The sequence below is a fragment of the Topomyia yanbarensis genome, chromosome 2, assembly GCF_030247195.1.
Source record: "Topomyia yanbarensis strain Yona2022 chromosome 2, ASM3024719v1, whole genome shotgun sequence".
Lineage (NCBI taxonomy): Eukaryota > Metazoa > Arthropoda > Insecta > Diptera > Culicidae > Topomyia > Topomyia yanbarensis.
Window position 1 is genome coordinate 290,600,386 of NC_080671.1, and position 21,120 is coordinate 290,621,505.

At 45.9% G+C, this 21,120-nt stretch overlaps 1 protein-coding gene across 1 annotated transcript; it reads right to left on the reverse strand.

Annotated features, from left to right (window-relative positions):
- Positions 1–2,456: 2,456 nt before the first annotated feature.
- Positions 2,457–5,347, reverse strand: LOC131683252 (kinesin-like protein Klp10A). The gene is given in 2 exon segments (XM_058965082.1): positions 2,457–3,900; positions 3,902–5,347. Coding segments are annotated over 2 exon segments (2,178 nt in total). The 5' UTR covers positions 4,945–5,347; the 3' UTR covers positions 2,457–2,765.
- Between the last annotated feature and the right edge of the window lie 15,773 nt (positions 5,348–21,120).

Consider the following 21,120-nt stretch of genomic DNA (forward strand, 5'->3'; position numbering starts at 1 on the left):
TCGTTTATCTTAGAAAAGTTTTCGTATTTATTAGCCTCTTATTGTTTTCAGTCGATCTTTTGGGATCGATGTTTGACAACATCGTTTTTTTAATTAAAAAAATCGATGTGGTCAAATCGATTTTATTTTGGTACGAAGAAATGGCCGCTTGATGAACGAAAGTTTTAGTAAATTTTACTTATTTAGTGCCGACATTGCACGAAAGTTATCGACATTATTTTTCGAAATGTTTCGCTTATTTTAATAAACGTTTATGTATATTACAAACGATTTCGTTGGTCGCATTTGATCTTTGAGGATCGATGTTTGACAGCACCGATATTGCTCCGGCAGAGAAAAACTCAAAATTATTCATACAAAATCAACGAGCAGTTCCCCTCTCGCAGGTTGATGGGATTGACGGTATTGTAAACATCATCAAGCCACAATATATTCAATAGAGTTATCTAAATATAAGGACCTTCGCTCTTTTTAGTTTTTATTTGCACCAAGTTCTACTACTAGAGGTTAATTAGTTCTCATGTTAATAATCCACCAAACATTATGACTACTGAGGATTTGATTTATATAAGAAGCCCGCTTCAAGATGTTGATTACAATACGCCTCGATAGTGGTGTGTCGAGGAGGCCGGGAGGGCTGATATGAGCCTTTTGTCTGTTCTATACCTTTCCTCTATTCACCAGCTCATAACCAACAATCAACCAGTAACAAATAGATAATTGAGAAAGGATGTGCTATGTGTGGTGATTGGCTATTCAAGTATTAGTAGTGTTTGAAGTACTAATGTATGTCTCATGTGATGATCATAACTTCAGCTGTATCTTGTACCTATCTAATCTATTACGTCTCTCATATATTGTCTTTTATTTCTTCTTTTCGAGTCCTATACTGCCATTCTACACCCGCCTTCAGCTGAATCAACAACGATGGTGATAGTGAACGTCTTAACACTCACACATTCTCAAACGCGGTCTCAGCGGGAACCTACAAAAATGCCATCGTGCACGCGATTACGAATCGGTCACGTCCGAAAGTCTATCCTTGATCCTAGAAGCCTAGGTCCATGCCTTCAGCTGGACCAATTAAGAAAATACGCCCATACCTATTAGACAACACGTCTCATGGCAACATGACCGGGAACCCTATCGATATAAACGATCCCACTCTCTGCCAGAATTCAAACCGCGCACTGAAAATTTAATATCAGACTCACGGTTCGCGCAACCATTCAAGAACACACGTTACAAAATCACGTCAGCGCACAAACGTTAGAGCCCCTCGCGATTTTCCAAGCAACCTACGAACTCGCAAACATGATTACACCCCGGTGATAAGGTGAAAATCTCAGCACTCATAAACTTACCAACACGATCTCAAGTGTCAACCTACAAACTCCCGCGCTCGCGCCATCATGAATCGGGATCGTCCGGAAGTATCTATCCTCGGTACAAACAATCTAGGTCCTTGTTAATTATTAAAAAATAATAAAATTGAAAAATAACTACCATATCCACTAGACAAAACGTTCCATGGCGACATGACCGGAAACTCTAGTGATATGGGGTAACTCTCTCCCTGTCAGAATGTGATCCGTACACCGAAAACTAAAGATCTGAATGACGGTCCGCGAATATATAAATCGCCGCAGGGTTTCAAAATCGAATTTAAACACGCGAAGTCACATACACGCGAGCACACGGGACAAACACGTCAACATACTGTAACCCGTCAGGGTAACAATTTAGCACTGGGTGGAAATATACCCTTTCGTGCGTACTCTCTCCGTAGAGTGTATTGTTTACGAAAATTTATGCTCACCGCTGTTTCGATATCGTTCACTTTTTCTTGTAAATTTTTATATAGTTTCGCGTTTGTGAACGGTTTTCTGCGTTCAGATAGGTGTAGTAATTTTTGTTTGACAATTGTACATAGCTAACATAGGGCTTAGATAGGCCACCGCTCTCCTACTGCTGAAATCCGTGTACTGGCTATGCTGCACATAGGTGATGACAGCTATGCAGCGGTACGGTTTTTTTGGTGGTGGAAGGCGGCCATCGTGTTAGAGTGGACAGAGAGTGACATACCACGGTTTAGAAAAGACGTCCCCGATACGCTGTTTTGGGACAGTTGGCCGCCACGACAATTGAGTGAAGTGCGCGTGTGTGACGGAAGGATATCCGTCGGAAAGTGCCGGCCCGTGGTTTGGGCACTCATAGTGTTTCTGGTGCTGGATCGCCGTCGGGGGAAGCTAATCAACAAGGAGTTTTCGCTTCCCCCGACGGCGATCCCGCACCACACTTACTACTGTGCCCGAACCACGAGCCGGCACTTTTCGACAGGTTTTTTTTATCTGTCGCACGCGCGCACTTCACCTCACTGGTTAAACGTGGCGGGAAACTGTCCCGAAAAAACGTGTTCACGGACGTCTGTTTAACATCGTGGTTCGTCACTTTCTCTACTACACGACTTCCTTGTCTTGGTTCATCAGTACTGCCGTTATAGCGCGTTTTGCTTTGTGGTTTTATTTTTCGTAACAATTTTTCAACATTTTCCTGTTCAGAGATATAAACCCGCCGTCGCCGAAACGGTACAAGCGGATCAAGTTGGGAGCACAGCTGCCGGGGGGAGGCGCATCGGTTTGTTGCACCAACCATCAAAAAACAAAAGCAGAAAAAAAGAACCAACCACAGAAAGGTACGCACACACACACATACACACGCACGGACAACAAGCGCTGCACTGTTTGTTAGTTCCATTGGGCTTACTACTTATACTTTCGTTCGGGGTTAATCTTGTGCGACAGCATCTCCTCCTTGGCCAGCTTGGCGCGGAACTCCGACATCAGATCCTTGCAGGTGGTCGCAATCTCCGCCAGCTGGGTGAACAGTTCCTCGCCACGTTTGCAGTATGCGTCCTGATCGTAGTCCACGTAGTTGGTCTGTTTGTAAAGCTCCCGGGATTCGGGCAAAAACTTCATCAGGAATTCGTTCACCTTCTGATGATGATCCACTACTTCCTCCTCCGTTTGCTGCAGGTCCGAAATGGCCGCGTGCTGGTTGTACAACTCAACCGACATATCGTGTTCATTCAACGACCGCAGCTGGGTCAAATCATTCTCCGTTAGGACCCCATTCTTTGGCTCATCACTTTCCATCGGTGCAACATCGTCCGACCGCTCGGACGGATCAATGGCAACCAGTTCCTTGACGCGGTTCGCATACCGCAGCGTATTCAGCGTGTGCTCACACGAGCTCAGTCCCGGCGAAATCATCGCAATCATACAGGTTCGACTTTTCTCTCCAATGAAGGAATCTCGCAGTACCTGCGTCAGCTTGCTGACACGGAACGGCAGATGAGCATTCTGCTTGCCCAGCGCTCGGATGCACTCCTTCAGCGCTAGCAGCGATTTGTTAATCTCGGCCCCTTCCATACGGGTCTGTCTGTTGGCGGAAGATGTGTCCGCTCCCCGCTCGTTACCGGCCAAATCGATGAAGGAGAATTTGCCGTGAATTTTGGTGGAACCGCTCGGTCGAACCACCAGTTGAAATACGGCATGGGACCGCGAAGAGTTGGCATTGGCCGACGTTTGACCCGAGGTACGGGTGCTGTTGCCGTGGTTGATTATACCGAGAACCTCCTCGACGGAATCGACCACCTTCTCGGTGAGCCCGACGACCTGCACCTGCTGCTTGCCGTCCTCGAGGACGCGAAGTTTCTGCTTGTCCGATAGAAGATCGAATACCTTTCCACTGTAGATCTCGAAGAAACTCGCCGATACCACTAGATTAAGATGGCTGTACTTTGCGCTGTTTAGATAGGCGAAAACGTCTTTGGCCGCCATAGCGTAGATACCGTTTTTGCAGTCCTGTACCTTCCCATTGAAATCACCGCCCATCGTGTGTTTTGCCGGAACCGGTTTGACCGTAGGCGAAACAGGTGGCCATGCCACCTTCGAAGATCGTCTGGACCAACGGCTTGGCGGTGTACTTGTAAACCAACTCATTGCTACAGGAATCATCGAACGCGTAATCGAATCGAAAATTGTGGTTCTCCAAAAATTTGGTCAAATCAACCTTAGTTTTGGGTTCGTGAACTATCAACGTATCTTTCGTAGGCACACAAATCACATCCAGCTCCTTGCGCATCATCTCCTTCCGACTGACCGGTCGCTTGCGGACACAAACCGTAATCTGGTGGTCCTCAATGACTTGCCCATCCAACAACGGCCGAAAATCGATTTGGCTCTGATAATCGCGGATCATTGCTGCCAGTTCCCAGTTCGGGTTACCCGGATCCATGTTCATGAGAGCATTCTTTTCCTCTCGTATGACGGCCTGTTTGGCTCGTCGTTTTTCCCGATTCTCCTTCAACCGTTCGACCTCCTTGACGACATACGATCGCCGCGAATTGCTGGCGGCCTGACTAAGCTGGGCTGCTGTCGTTGCCGCCGCGACGGATTGAGAAATCTGGCTAACAGCGGCCGGTGTCGGCTGGGAAACCATTGACATGCGGCTGGTTGGTGGTTGTGCCTTTGCCTGTTTGGCTTTCTGCGGAGGAATGTTTTCGGACTGGTCCTGCCCGGTGTAGGTTGGTGCCAGTGAGGTTCGGGCTGCCCTGGCAGCTCCATTTACCATGTTGAGCCTGCTGATTGCACCTTGTGTAGCATTCCGAGCAAGGTTCGTTGGTGCCGGAGTGATGTGGTCCTTTTTGTTGATCTGTGGCACTAGCGTCGAATCGCTATTGGCCGCGTCGGCCAGCAGTTCCGGTTTGTTCAGCTCGAGCAGCATATCCAGCTCGACTTCCTTGCTCTTGGTTTCGCCACGCTCGTACCATTCCACGGTGACCGAGCGTGACGCCTCGTGGATACGGGACACCATCGCGGAATGTACGCGACCATCGCTTCGTTTAATGTTTACTATGCTTCCCTTCACAAAGTAATCCATCCTTGCGGGGGCCTAGTCGGGTTTCTCCCGCAAAACAACACCGCACACGGAGGGTTTGCTGTAACTACTTTTATGTTGTCGCTCTTCTGTTGTTTTCCTCCACTCCGTTCCCGTTACCGTCTCGTCAACCGACGACGACGGTTGTTAGCTTTCTCGCGTTCCGTACCAGCTCTGCACACAGAACACCTCGAGCTACTTCTCCGTGGCACACACCAACACACTACTTTATTTTTTCGCTGCTTCGATTTATCCACACTCTTGTATGCCGCGGGGTGGTGCACTAAAAATGCAATGGCTGGAACTATTTCAGGCTTCTCACTAAACTAAAAACCTCAACCCGACTTCTTCGGACAGCACGAAACTACCAGCGAAGCAAAGGTCGTCAAACATACACGAATGAGGAAAAAACCTCCGCCTTCCCGCCATCGCCAGCCAGCAGTGAATCTACAATCGACCAGCAGTGAAGGGAGAGTTGGTGGAAATAAACACGGTAAAATTAATTTATTTATTTGTGTTCTATTAGTTTGTAGTGTTACGAAAATCCGAAATTCCGGTAGAGGCACCTAGGCCGCCCTGAAAGAAAGGGTCCGCCGGGCAATTAAGAACCCGAGTAGTGGGCAAACCTCTACTTACATTTGGCGCACAGCGCAAAACACACTGAAAAAAATATTTTCCTATTTTGGAAAATATTTTTTTCTTCCGGAGTGTGGGGTGCTTCTACTAAATAGAGGATTTTCGTAGAACAGTGGTGAGGTTTCTTCCGCAATATTGTTCCGCGAACGTATTATTTATTTATTTACATTTTTGGTATTGTTTTTTGATTTTTGCATTTTCTTTTTTGTCCGAATTTGTGGATTGCGTTGTTTGTGTTTGGTCTGCCGGACGAGTAGTTTGAAGGTTGTTGTTATTATTCGGTTGCGGTGGCCAATCGCCTTGAATTCTCAATCCGGTTTGAGACATTTTTGGAACAGCTTGATTTCCTGAAATTTTAAGGGAATCGTTAGTGGGCGAAAAATCGAAAATAATACCGTGTCAGTACTTACATGCTTTGTGTCTTGGTGATTTCTTCCAATATAGCGCAAGTTATGATGGCGTTGGAGAAATTCAACCAAGCGTGTGTGTTCATGCGCGTCGATCATTTGCATTTCGATGAGCTGGATTTTGAGTTGCTATCTCGAAGCATTTTTATCTCTCCTGATTCGGATCTTTCGGGTGTCCAGCGGCAGCGGCGTCTTCGGGGAATTTTGTCGCATGAGCGGTCGTCTCGGAGGGAATTAGTTCGTAATTTCCGGGGTGATGTGGGTGAAGAAAAGGAGATCTGCCTTGGTAAATTACTAACAATCAAGGAAGATCTCCAGTACCGGTGCCCAAACAAGGAGATTTACCGAACACGGTTGCTTCATTTGGGGTTTAGGCTCCAGGTTATCCGAAATTATGCGGCAGGGGAGGTTAACCAGGAAATTTCGGGGTTGCTGGAGGAAGTTCTAGCAGTTTATGCCAGTCATTTCAGTGACGAACAGGCAGCACTTCCTCCCGACAACCAAGAAGGGGAGGATGGAGAAATTTTGGGAGATTTGCTGAGTACAGACGTACCTGCAATTCCACAGGGATCCAATCCTTCCGATAACGAAGGATCTCTTTCCAAACAGCTCGTAGGAGACGACCTGTTGCGTGTCTTGTGCGAGATGAGGGACGAGATTCGACAATTGCGACAGCAATCCGACGATAATAAAGCCCTAGCGTCTCAGGGGTCTGATGCTTTTTCAAAAGCTACCGAAACGCTGATGGGCGGGATTGCTTCACTGACAACAATTTCGTCAGTTTTGAGAAAGACGGTTCAAGAAGTTGTCTCACTTCGTGAATCCGTCAATGAACTTCGGGCACTAGTACATCAGAAGGAAAGTGCTTCCGAGAAGGATCTGCAGACCGATCTGGAAGATTTGCGTTTGATGGACGTACCCGATTCAATTGATACACCAGAGATTCCTCGCCCAACACTGGCGCCCAGTCCCGATCAATTTGTGTTGAAGCGAGGATTCTCGGGTCAACAAAATCTATGTCCATCACTTCCTATCGAGAAACCGAAACAGAATACTGGATTCACAGCCCCGTACCAAACTCAGAACCAGCCTTACGTTCCTGAATTGACCGAACAGCTGGCGGGACCATCATATCCGAACTTTTCGATATCCACCAATGCGGGAAACGGATCGATGGTGGCCCCCAGGAATTACTCGCGAAACCCGCAACGCGTCGCTGATTGGAAGATTCGGAAGTATGCTGGAACTGATGAAGGAACTGGACTTAATGAGTTTTTGGACACCGTAGCAAATTACGCTGCGTGTGAACAAATGTGCGAAGAAGAACTTTTCAATTCTGCGATGCATCTGTTCACTGGCAATGCTTTGACCTGGTATCAGGCTATGCGTGCGCAAAACCGGTTGTTTAACTGGAACCATCTTGTTTGCGAGCTCAAGGTAAATTTCGTACATCCTGAACTTGATGCTACGCTCAAAATGAAGGCTCTCCAGCGCCGGCAGATGCGTAACGAATCTTTCCAGGAATACTTCCTGGAAATGGAAAAAATATTTCGTGCTATGACGGTTCCAATGGCACCGAGCGAAAAACTCGACGTGCTCAAGCGGAACCTGAAAGCCGATTATAAACAAATGCTGATTCTCAGGCCAGTGAACACGCTTTCAGAATTGATGAGTCTTGGTAAATCGATCGACGCCTCCAAGACGCCGATTTATCAGAAAGTTTTCGGTTCTTCTCGGGAAGTTGCTGCTTATTCTGATAATCCACCACAAAACAAACAAAAACAAAATAATCAAAACCAAAAGGGAGGTGGACAGAATAACGGCAACGCAAAATCCAAAACGTTTTGGAACAAGAATGCCAAACCGGCAGGTCTTGATTCAAGCAAGCCTCCTGACAACCAGAAAAAGAAACAGCAAGGGAATCAGGACGGCAAGAATCTCGAAGGAAACAATCAAAAACCGATCGAACCACCGCAGAAACCTATAATGTGTCTGGAGTATTTGGTGGAAAAGCATCGTCCTCCCGTGCTCGGCGTCTGCTACAATTGTGGAGACAAAGGACATGAATTTGAGGAATGCCGGAAACCAAATCGGGTCTTCTGCATCGTGTGGTTTTAAAGGTTTTGATGTTTCTCGTTGCCCTTACTGCCTAAAAAACGGGATCAGAACCAACTGAAGTCGCAGTTGGCAGTAAAGCAGCGCTCCAAAGAACAACTAACAATCCATCCCCAGATTTACGACAGTTTTCGACCAGCTCGTGATGAGGACTATGATAATTCGTTGTCTGTCGAAACCATCGTCATTGACGACCCGTTCGATAACCGTCCATTTGCAATTGTCGCTGTGTACGGCAAATCCTTCAAAGCCTTGCTCGACAGTGGTAGTAACGCCACAATTATAACTAAAAAGCTATACCGAAAGTTTTCGAAAAGTCCCTTGAAAAGGTTGGAACGACCATTCGAACTACGTTCTGCAAATGGTCAATCCTTACCAATCATTGGACAAGCGTATCTCCCGTATACTTTTCAAAATTTGACAAAGATCCTATGCACTCTTGTAGTAGAGCATCTGACCGTCAACTCCATTCTAGGTATGGACTTTTGGCGCGCCTTTGGGATTTCTCCTGAGATACAAAACTGTGCTCTGTTGAACTCAGGTCAGGAATCAGAAGACGATGAAGAAGATGAAGTACCGCGTGAGTCGATACTCACTTCGGAACAGTTAGCGCGCGTAGAAGAAGTAAAGAAATGTTTCCAGGCAGTAGAGCCCGGAAAGCTAAGCCCAACCTCATTCACAGAGCACAGGATTGTCATCAAAGATGAATTCCAGGGTGCGGCACCCGTTTGCCGATATCTTTATCACATGAGCCCAAAGAAACTGTCAAAGGTCTGGGAAGAAGTTGACCGATGGCGGTCTATGGGAATTATCGAGGAGTCTGATTCGGATTGGTCGCTTAATATTGTGGCTGTCACGAAACCAGACGACTCAATCCGCCTTTGTCTAGACGCTAGGCCTCTCAATGAGCGTACTGTACGGGATGCATACCCTCTGCCCCACCCTGGGCGAATATTGGGCGGCTTACCCAAGGCGAAGTACCTGTCTACTATAGACTTGAAGGAGGCCTTTCTCCAGGTACCCCTGGCCAAGGATAGTCGCAAATATACCGCTTTCAGTGTTCCCGGCAGGGGTATGTTCCAATTTACTCGTCTACCATTTGGTCTCGTCAACAGCCCCGCTACTCTGGCGCGACTGATGGACCAGGTTCTTGGACGAGGTAAATGGGAACCTTACGTTTTCGTCTACTTAGATGACATCATCGTCGTAAGCGAAACGTTCGAGCATCACATACAGTTGCTCAAAGCAGTGGCCGATTGTCTAGCAAGAGCCAACCTAACCATCAATTTGGAAAAATCCCGTTTTGGAGTCCCCGAGCTAAAGTTTCTTGGTTATTTGTTGAATCAGGACGGACTCAAGGTCAACCCTGACAAAATTCAACCGATTCTCGACTACGAGAGACCGGTTACCGTGACGAAACTACGTCGTTTCCTCGGTATGTGCGGTTATTACCGCCGCTTCATTGATCGGTTCAGTGAGGTAACAGCTCCCTTGGCCGATCTGCTCAAAACAAAAACCAAGAGCTTAGTTTGGAACTCCGAGGCAGAACTCGCATTCCTTAAAATTAAGAAACTTCTAGTCACTCCTCCAGTTTTAGTCCCACCAGACTTCTCCAAAGAATTCATTCTTCAGACAGACGCTAGTGACGTAGCAGTCGCTGCTGTTCTGGTGCAGGAGTATCCCGAGCAGTGTTAAAAATAATCGAAGCTCTTTTTTGACGGCTGAAAATGAACCTGACGCGACTCGCGGTGAATAGAAAAAATATTCATTCGAATATCGATCCTTATTCATTCAGTTGAATATCGAACAATATATTCATTTCACTAATTATCTAGGAAAATGTTTTCAAATGCCGGTAAAGCACACGAAACAACAATCATCATCGCTTACATTGTGCCAGGGCCTACTTTGATGCGTTTGATTCATGGCTGCACGGTCGCTTCGTGTAATAATCGGATACGAATGAAAATCTGCATGGATGAATGGGCGGTTTGTTCGTTTGACGTTTTCAGCTGCGTCACTGATTATAGAAAATGAATGCGGCTGAATATGATCGATTTTCATTCAATGAATTTGAATATTTTTAACTCTGATCCCGAGGGTGAGAAAGTAGTTGCTTACTTTTCGCACAAACTGACCACTCCCCAAAGGAACTATCATGCAACTGAAAAGGAAGGTCTGGCGGTGATAATGGCGGTTGAACACTTTCGAGGTTACTTGGAAGGTTATCATTTTCGACTGGTCACTGATTCGTCAGCGATTACATGGATACTGAAGACTAAATGGAAAACCAGTTCACGTTTGAGTCGTTAGAGTTTAGAATTGCAACTCTACGACATGTCTATTGAGCACCGGAAAGGCAAGGACAATGTCGTTCCAGATGCGTTATCCCGGGCCGTAGCAGCCGTTTCCGCTTTGTCCACCTCAGACTGGTACTGTTCCATGAAGTCTAAAGTTATCCAAAATCCTGACGACTATGCCGACTTCAAAGTAGAAAATGATCAACTTTTCAAGTATGTAAACTCGAAAGTTGTTCCGTGCGACTCGCGGTTCAGTTGGAAACTCGTCCCACCACCCGAGTTCCGTCAAGATTTGATTCAACGTACCCACGATAATTTGCTTCACGTGGGATACGATAAAACGATCCACGAAGTGCAGTTACGATATTACTGGCCTCGTATGGGATCTGAAGTACGAAAGTTTATTCGAGAATGTGGGACGTGCAAGGAAATCAAAGCTCCTTTCGTCCCAGTCCAGCCCGAAATGGGTCAGTCGCGTGCGACTAATGCACCATGGCGAATGGTTTCTGTGGACTATATTGGTCCTCTTCCAAAAAGCAAACGTGGCAATCAACACTTGCTTGTCGTCCTCGACGTCTTCAGCAAGTACGTCATGTTAACCCCCGTTCGCAAAATCGCTAATACGTCACTCTGTACGATACTGCGCGAACAGTGGTTCAATCGCCATGGTAGCCCGGAAATTCTGCTAAGCGACTATGCCTCCACTTTCACCTCGAAGGAGTTCAGTCAATTCATAAAAGAAACCAACGTCAAACATTGGCTGAACTCCCGCTATCATTCGCAGGCTAACCCATTGGAGCGAACAAATCGCTCGATAAACACCGCAATCCGGGCATATGCTCGAACCGAGCAGCGCAATTGGGATATCCACATTACCGATGTGGAGCGCATCCTAAATACTACCGTTCATTCCTCCACTGGGTTTAGTCCTCATTTCACTATACACGGGTGTGAAATGGCATCTGCCGATGACTTCAGCAGGATTTCCGGTGAGGGTGACCTAGAAACAAGACACCAACAGTTAGACAAAATCCGGGAGATTGTGGTCAAGAATTTGGCAAAGGCAAGCGAGGGCATTCGACATCAGTACAACTTGCGTCATCGAAAGTTCTCCAAACCTTTTGAAACGGGACAAATGGTGTACCGTCGAAACATGAAGTTGTCGAATGCACTCGAGTCTTACAATGCTAAACTTGGACCACAATACTTACCGGCAAAAGTTATCACCAAAAGGGGTGTATCCTCCTACGAGCTTGAGGATTTAGCAGGTAAAAATCTCGGAGTTTGGCCAGCAAATCTCCTTAAACCAGCATAACAAAAACTTTTCCGTGCCGTTTGTGGACTGACGGTATGCTTTTAAATGGATTACTCACTTGGGAGTTTTCCAAAAGCAGCCGTCAGTTTCCGACGGCAACAACACGGACTTTGGTCCGAATAAAAAAAAAAACAAACATTTCTCCGTCTTCTCTATCTTTATTGTGGAAGACCAACTCTGCCGCGAGAAGGTTCTTCAACACCTTCTTACAATTTTTCAGAGCCACATTCACGCAGTGTGGTAAACAAACACTCGCACGAAATATATGCTCCGGCCCCGGTGACGACTACGGTAGGGTGGAATACTCTACTAAAAAACACTAATCTTATACCGTGCCGTTCTCCCGGGCACCGGACGCATCTAAATACACTACTTGCCGTGTTCGGCAAACAAATACTAAAAATTCTTTTGCGCCCCACTCGCGCAGTGAGGTAACCAAATTATCCACTAATTTGCTTTGCTCCGGCGGTCGAGACGGTTACGGTAAAGAAAACTTTCTCACCAAACCTGTACCAGTGTTTGGAAGAAACAAAACGAACCTATACCGTCTTTTCACCGCCGGATGCATACACATCATTCTTCTGCCGTGTTCGGCAACATAACATTTTTCAAAAAACCCCTTTCTGTGGGGAACACTCGCACCTACGGGTGCACAAAATTATATAAAATTTTTCCTTGTTTGGGGCACTATATAAAAAAACACCTTTCCCCTCTTCGCCGGGGACACCTCGATCGCGTGAGTGGTCCCACTACTCCGAAACCGACCGTAAACGAAATAAAAACCGCGAATATAAACAATTTGCGAACGCCAGTTTCGCGAACTGTTTTGTTTATTTACAATTTTGATGATTCATTCATCATATCGAATGGATCATCGATTTTGACGTTTTCCCCGATGTTCGCAACAAGGTTATGCATCATGCAGGTGTAGCCCGATTCGAATGAGAGTGGTGTGCGTGTTAGAGGGAGATGTGGGTTAAAAAGCGCCTCGCGTCTTCGATTTCGAATCGAATAATAAAATTTTATTTCGCATAATTTTGGGTTTGTGGTTAAACCTGGGATGGTTCGTTTGATTCCAGCGGGAATCATTTTGATATTTTTAAATTATGCGAAAGACATTCTTTGGTCCCTCTCAAACGTTTCTTTTGTCATGTACGAAGCGTTTTGAGGCGAAAAGGGACGAATATACAAACTTTTGTCCGGAATGTCTGCGAGTGGGAGAAACGATGACGTGTTAAGCGGTATTGTATGTGTGAATGTATGAGTGTAGAATCGAAGAACGAATGAATGCATGTGTGAATGATAAGATAAAATTGTTTTGGGGTCAATTCAAAGTGCATATCGGATTGTGAATGATCGAGTAGGCCAGTGATTGAGGATGAATGAATGGGATAATGTATGAATGTATTTGGATAGAAACCCCAGCACAAGGTTGTAGTACTGGTACCGTTAGGACACGAAAGACATTTTTGGACAGTCGATGAAAAAAAAACGAACAATGTAATGCCGACAACCGTTCCCCTGCAAGTTGGAACATTGAAAATTGTCAATGCCACTTGCAGAATTTTGGGAATCTCGAGTTGTTACCGGTCTTGTTTTCAGATTGGATTTAGGGTTCAACCCATAGCCGAGTAATGACGATGGCTGATAGCCTCTCGCTTCGCGTATGCTGTCAGTATTGTCAGACCAAACACAGGCAAACTTTTCACCAATGAGGACCGCCGGTCGATTAATTTATTATTAGACATGAATTATTGATAAATTGCGGAAGAAATAATTAGGTGTAGTTAGTTTTTCTTTGTTTATTTATTTATTAATTTCGTTCATAATTATTGTATCGGTGTTAGGTGTTAGTTTAGAAAAAAAAAATGTCAATTTTTTTTCCACCCGGTGTGGGCGAGATTGTAACCCGTCAGGGTAACAATTTAGCACTGGGTGGAAATATACCCTTTCGTGCGTACTCTCTCCGTAGAGTGTATTGTTTACGAAAATTTATGCTCACCGCTGTTTCGATATCGTTCACTTTTTCTTGTAAATTTTTATATAGTTTCGCGTTTGTGAACGGTTTTCTGCGTTCAGATAGGTGTAGTAATTTTTGTTTGACAATTGTACATAGCTAACATAGGGCTTAGATAGGCCACCGCTCTCCTACTGCTGAAATACGTGTACTGGCTATGCTGCACATAGGTGATGACAGCTATGCAGCGGTACGGTTTTTTTGGTGGTGGTTTTTTTTTTTTTTATTCATTTCGTTTATTTGATAGGCACAAATGCGTTAGCTTGGCGGTGCCAAATTCTTTTGTTTTTAAATTTTTATATTTTAAAACTAGGAGGTTACAATGTTGAAATATTTTTTTAAAAAAGAAAAATTTTACAGCTATCTTAAGACTAGAAATAAGATTCTATATACAAGAGAGGGGCGAAAGATTTTTTTTATGAAAAAATTTTAAAACAAGGAATTCAATAGTAATAATTTTTAGGAAATATTTACAGTTATCTTAAAACTAACAATATAGTTTTGTACACAAAAGGGGGAACAAATATTTATGAGAAAATTCGCAGGTGTTTTAAGACTAGGGATACAATACTATTTACAAGATGGGGGACAATAGTTTTAACAAAGAGGTAAAATTACAACTATCTTAAAACTAGGAATACAGAATACAAATTTGAACTTTTTTAGCGGAGACTTATGCTTGGTCAAGATATTCAGAGGGGGGCTGTAGAAGCAGTTGTATCAAGGACAGGGGAGAGAAAGCGTAGATGGTGACCGGGAGAGAAGAGCAAAACTTGCAACTTTCGCTCAAACGGGAGATCAGCGAAAGATTACCGCCTCAGTCTAGTAGGTTGGATTGGCGGATGGTATTCTTCGGACCCGCGGGGAATCCTTCAAAAGTCATCGGACCTTGAGTCGCTCTCGCTTCAGTTTCCGTAGTGGTAAGTGCGACGGCGGTTACATAGTTGCAGTCTGGAGCTGATCGGTCCCACAAGGCAAGAGAAAGCTTCTAAAACGAGAAATAAAAAGAGAGGGGCTAAATTGGGATATTTGTCGTTTTTATGAAAGTATAAATAAGGGACATATAGGGGAAATCACGATTTGCCAGTATATCTCGGACTGGGACATTGGGTGGTCTACCTCGGGCCCGAAGGGAATCCTTTAACTGAGACCTGGCGTCCAAGTACCCGGCGCATACCCAGACAACGTGCTCGATGTCGTGATAGCCCTCGTCACAAGCGCACAGACTACTCTCCGCAAGCCCAATACGCCGCAGATGCGCATCCAAGGTGTAGTGGTTGGACATAAGTCGGGACATTACACGAATAAAATCCCGACCCACATCCATCCCCCTGAACCAAGGCTTCGTTGATACCTTTGGGATAATGGAATGTAGCCATCGTCCAAGTTCACCATTGCTCCACGAGGTTTGCCAACTGTTGAGTGTCCTCTGACGACAAATACTAAAAAATTCGTTGAAGCAGATTGGTCTTTCGTATATGTCACCATTTAATGCGCCCACCTTTGCTAATGAGTCGGCCTTTTCATTGCCCGGGATAGAACAATGAGAGGGGACCCAAACAAAGGTAATCTGATAAGATTTTTCAGATAACGTACACAAGGACTCCCGTATCTTCCCCAGGAAATATGGGAATTGCTTTTTGGGCTTCATCGCACGAAGAGCCTCGATGGAGCTGAGGCTGTCCGAAATGATGAAGTAGTGATCTGTGGGCAGAGTGTCGATGATCCCAAGGGTGTACTGAATTGCAGCTAACTCTGCGACGTAAACTGAAGCGGGATCATTGAGCTTGAATGAAGCGGTGATAGTATTGTTGAAGATACCGAAGCCAGTGGACCCATCGAGATTTGATCCGTCAGTGTAGAACATTTTGTCACAGTCGACTTCTCGGAATTTATTATAAAATATATTGGGGATCACTTGCGGGCGTATATGGTCCGGGATTCCACGAATCTCTTCCTTCATGGATGTGTCGAAGAATACAGTAGAATCAGAAGTATCTAGGAAACGAACACGGCTGGGAGTATATGAAGAAGGATTAATGCTCTGTGCCATGTAGTCGAAGTACAAGGCCATAAATCGGGTTTGAGAATTAAGCTCGACGAGCCTCTCGAAGTTTTCAATCACCAACGGGTTCAGAATGTCGCATCGGATGAGCAATCGATATGAGAGTTCCCAAAATCGATTTTTTAGCGGAAGAACGCCCGCCAGCACTTCGAGACTCATCGTATGGGTCGAGTGCATGCAACCCAAGGCAATGCGCAAGCAACGATACTGGATTCTCTCCAGTTTGATGAAGTGTATGCTCGCAGCGGAGCGGAAACAGAAACACCCGTACTCCATCACCGACAATATCGTTGTTTGGTACAACCTGATCAGGTCTCCTGGGTGAGCACCCCACCATGTTCCAGTTATTGTTCGGAGAAAATTGATCCTTTGTTGGCATTTCTGTTTCAGATACCTAATGTGACATCCCCAGGTACCTTTAGAGTCGAACCAGACCCCGAGATATTTAAATGTGAAAACCTGGTTGATCGTTGCACCCATTAATAGAAGCTGGAGTTGCGCCGGCTCACGCTTCCTAGAAAAAACAACCAACTCAGTTTTCTCCGTGGAGAACTCAATACCCAGCTGAAGAGCCCAAGCAGACAAATTGTCCAAGGTATTTTGTAATGGTCCTTGCAAGTCGGCAGCTTTGGGCCCTGTAACAGAGACCACCCCGTCGTCTGCAAGTTGCCTTAGCGTGCATGAATTGGCAAGACAATCGTCAATGTCATTCACGTAGAAATTGTAGAGCAGGGGACTTAGACATGAGCCCTGGGGAAGACCCATGTAGCTAAATCGCGATGTTGTTAAATCGCCATGCGAAAAGTGCATGTGCTTTTCAGACAACAGGTTTAGCAAAAAGTTATTTAAAATTGGTGAAAGACCATGCTGGTGCAGCTTCTCTGACAGAATGTTGATAGAAACTGAGTCAAAAGCCCCCTTAATATCCAAGAAGACTGATGCCATCTGCTCTTTGTTAGCATAGGCCATTTGGATTTCTGTAGAAAGCAACGCAAGGCGATCGTTCGTCCCTTTGCCTTTGCGGAAGCCAAATTGTGTATCTGACAGTAAGCCATTTGCTTCAACCCAATTGTCGAGGCGAAACAAGATCATTTTCTCGAACAACTTCCGAATACAGGACAGCATTGCAATCGGCCGATATGAGTTGTGGTCGGAGGCTAGTTTTCCTGGTTTTTGGATGGCGATGACCTTCACTTGCCTCCAGTCATGAGGGACAATGTTACCCTCAAGAAACTTGTTAAATAAATTCAACAAGCGCCTTTTTGCAGTGTCAGGTAGATTCTTCAGCAAGTTGAATTTGATTCTGTCTAACCCTGGGGCGTTATTGTTGCATGATAAGAGAGCAAGTGAGAACTCCACCATCGAAAACGGTGTTTCGTTCGCGGTATCGTGAGGAGACGCGGCGCGGTACGTTTTCTGTACCGGGACAGAGTCCGGACAGATCTTCTTGGCGAAAGCAAATATCCAACGGTTTGAATATTCCACGTTCTCGTTGGTACTATTACGGTTTCGCATACGTCGAGCCGTACCCCAAAGAGTGCTCATCGCTGTTTCTCTCGTTAACCCGTCGACGAACCGGCGCCAATAACTACGTTTTTTGGCTTTCATTAGACTCTTCATTCGCCTTTCTAACGACGCGTACTGTAGATAGCTAGCGGGTAACCCGTCTTCCCGGAAGGCCTTATATGCAGTGGACTTTTCCGCGTACAGCTCTGAGCACTCTTTATCCCACCACAGGGTGGGAGACCGTCCATGGGTATTCGCGCTGGGTACTGGTTTAGTCTGAGCTTGATTCGCACTGTCGAGAATCAAGCCAGCCAAAAACCTGTACTCTTCCTCCGGAGGAAGTTCTTGAGTGGATTCGATTTTAACGGATATCGCGGTCGCGTAACTCTTCCAATCAATGTTCCGTGTGAGGTCATACGATACATTGATTGTTTCCGATGTTCTTGAACCGTTAGCAATTGAAATCACGATAGGCAAATGGTCGCTACCGTGGGGATCAGGGATCACCTTCCACATGCAATCTAACTGTAGCGAAGTCGAGCATAGAGATAAATCCAACGCGCTTGCGCGTGCTGGTGGTGTAGGAATCCGCGTCATTTCTCCCGTGTTTAAGATGGTCATGTTGAAATTATCGCAAAGATCTTGGATTAATGTTGATCTATTATCATCATGAAGACAGCCCCATACCGTACCGTGCGAGTTAAAGTCTCCCAGAACTAGCCGCGGTGCCGGTAAGGATTCCGTGATATTACAAAGCGTTCGGTGCCCTACCGAGGCTCTAGGAGGAATGTAGAGGGAAGCAATGCAAAGGTCTTTACCTTTGATTAAAACTTGACAAGCGACAATTTCAATGCCTGGTGTCGAAGGGAGGTTAATTCGGTTGAAAGAATAGCACTTTTTGATCCCCAAAAGTACTCCTCCATAGGGGTTTTCTCGATCCAGACGAATTATATTAAAGTCGTGGAAGTTGAGATTTATATCGGAAGTTAACCAAGTTTCACATAATGCGAAAGCATCACATTTTAAACTATTTAGTAAAAATTTAAAGGAATCGATTTTCGGGAGGATACTTCTGCTGTTCCACTGTAGAACAGTGATCGAATCGGTGACCTCGCTCGATGACTTAGCCATCGAAGGATACGATCGCTGCAAGGAGGGGCCATTTAGTAGTCAACTGCTTCAAAAATGTTTGCACTATAGGGAGAAAACGTATCAGAAGGCTTTTAAGAGGATCAGTAACATTGAAAGCTGTGAAAATTAAGTCCACTATGTCAGAAAATTTCATTAGTCCGCTACTGGACTGAGTATCTGTTTGAAAAAAGGGGACACTTGGGGTTTTTGGTGTCCCTGGAAGTGGTGGGTACTCCTTGTTAGAATTAATATTTCCAAGTCCTGGAGCAAATTGCTTCGGCTTTTGTGCATCACTTCCGTTGGATTTATTGATTGCGGTTGGCGCACTCTGAGTAGACGACACCTTGGCACCCTTACGAGGAAATGTAGGGGAGGCTAGATTTCTCCTCTTCCTGGATTCCCCTGGGTTAACCAATGATGTTCCCTCTTGTGGGTCGTCAGATTCTTGCTCAACGCCAGCCAAAAGAGCAAAGGAATTTTCGGAAGGGACAGATGGCGAAGCATTCTTTAGCATTTCTGCATAAGAGTGCCTCGAGCGATCCTTAAGGGAGCGCTTAATTTTATCCCCGCGCTGCTTGTACGCCGGGCATGACTTAAGAGCATGCGGAGGGCCCCCGCAGTAAATACACTTCTCAGTTTCTCCACCGCAAGCGTCATCCTCATGCTCTCCCTCGCATTTGCCGCACCGTTTTTTATTGCCACAATAAGTGGCTGTGTGGCCCAGTTGCTTGCAATTGCTGCAGTTCATTACCCGCGGTACAAATAGGCGAACAGGTAGGCGAACCTTATCCAGGAGGACATAGTTGGGAAGAGCAGATCCGGAGAAAGTCACCCGAATCGAGTCTGACGGAGAATAAGTTGTCTTATCATCTTCAGTTTTTGCGGAATACAATTGCTTGCATTCCAGAATTTTCACCTTTTGAAGTGAAGGGTCCTTAAAGCAGCCAACCCCGTACTTCAACAGGTCTTCGCACTTTAGACCCGGTTCGGCGACGACCCCATCGATCTCCACAACTCTACAAGGCACATACACTTTGAATTGCTTCGTAAAACGCTCGCTGCGAGCAATCTGGTTTGCCTGGTCGAGGTCATTTACTATAACGCGTATCTTATTAGCTCGAACACGTGTTATCTGAGCCACGGACGGGTAGTTGGCAGTCAGCTCCCGTGAGATTTCTAGAATATTGGGCGATTTCGTGTTGGGCCGGAAATACACCACCCAGGGTCCAGTCGAACTGGCTGGGTATGTTTTAATACGGGGAGGACTGGGGGAATCAGGGGAGGGAGTAATTTCGGGTTTATCCGGTATATCCATGGGAATATCATTCCCATCCAATGTTACTTCGCCCTCGGCCATTTAGGCACGAGGATAACACGTGGTGTAAACGAGAGATGAAACTTATATTCAGGGGAAAGGGCAGAAGTAGAGACCGATCGGGGAAAGGGAAATGAAAGAAAAAAAAAATACTTAGCTTATATAGCGGCGATTCCGGCTATTCTGGTATTCACTTCACCAGCCTGGGCACCGGCGAACAAAGACTGCCTCGAACAATGGTTGACCTTCACTGACAATTTATTCTTGTTCACTTTATGCACAGCACCAGAAAACGAACTGCTTCGATCGAGAGCTCGGAGAGTTATGATTTTGGTGGTGGTTGTTTAGTCGAGTGCGGAAGGCGGCCATCGTGTTAGAGTGGACAGAGAGTGACATACCACGGTTTAGAAAAGACGTCCCCGATACGCTGTTTTGGGACAGTTGGCCGCCACGACAATTGAGTGAAGTGCGCGTGTGTGACGGAAGGATATCCGTCGGAAAGTGCCGGCCCGTGGTTTGGGCACTCATAGTGTTTCTGGTGCTGGATCGCCGTCGGGGGAAGCTAATCAACAAGGAGTTTTCGCTTCCCCGGCTAACCGCAAAGGATCCAGACGCACCAATCCGCCCTCGCTGGGAAGAATAAGCCGAACGAGCCTTGCTCTCCTTTCCAGCTAATAGCCAAGGAGGGCGAAGCAGGGTGGACAACGGCTCCCCCTGGGAAGAACACTGCGGTGTCTTCCGGGATTCTTTGCGGGGAGCAAAGAATCCGGTGATTCGTCACCACCGTCGCTAGGGAGGTTCCGACAAAGGAGCAAAGATCACCTCCCTAGCTAATTGTTAAGGACCGCTGCCGGAGCAGCCAACGTAAACAAGGAGAACTCGGCCGTTGCTGTCCCGGCCGGTCGGGAAAAAACCTCCGCCTTCCCGCCATCGCCAGCCAGCAGTGAATCTACAATCGACCAGCAGTGAAGGGAGAGTTGGTGGAAATAAACACAATAAAATTAATTTATTTATTTGTGTTCTATTAGTTTGTAGTGTTACGAAAATCCGAAATTCCGGTAGAGGCACCTAGGCCGCCCTGAAAGGAAGGGTCCGCCGGGCAATTAAGAACCCGAGTAGTGGGCAAACCCCTACTTACAATACGCACGCTTAAGCCCTTCGCGATCATCTACGCACACCTATGCCCGCGATCGCGTAAACTTGATAACACTGCGGCAATTGTGTGAACGTTTCAGTACTTACGAAGTTACAAACGCGATCTCAAACGCCAACCCGCAAATGCGCGATCATGAATCGGTCACGTCCGGAAATCTTTAACCTTTATTCTAGCAATTTAGGTCCATACATTCAGTTGGACCAATAAAAAAAAAAT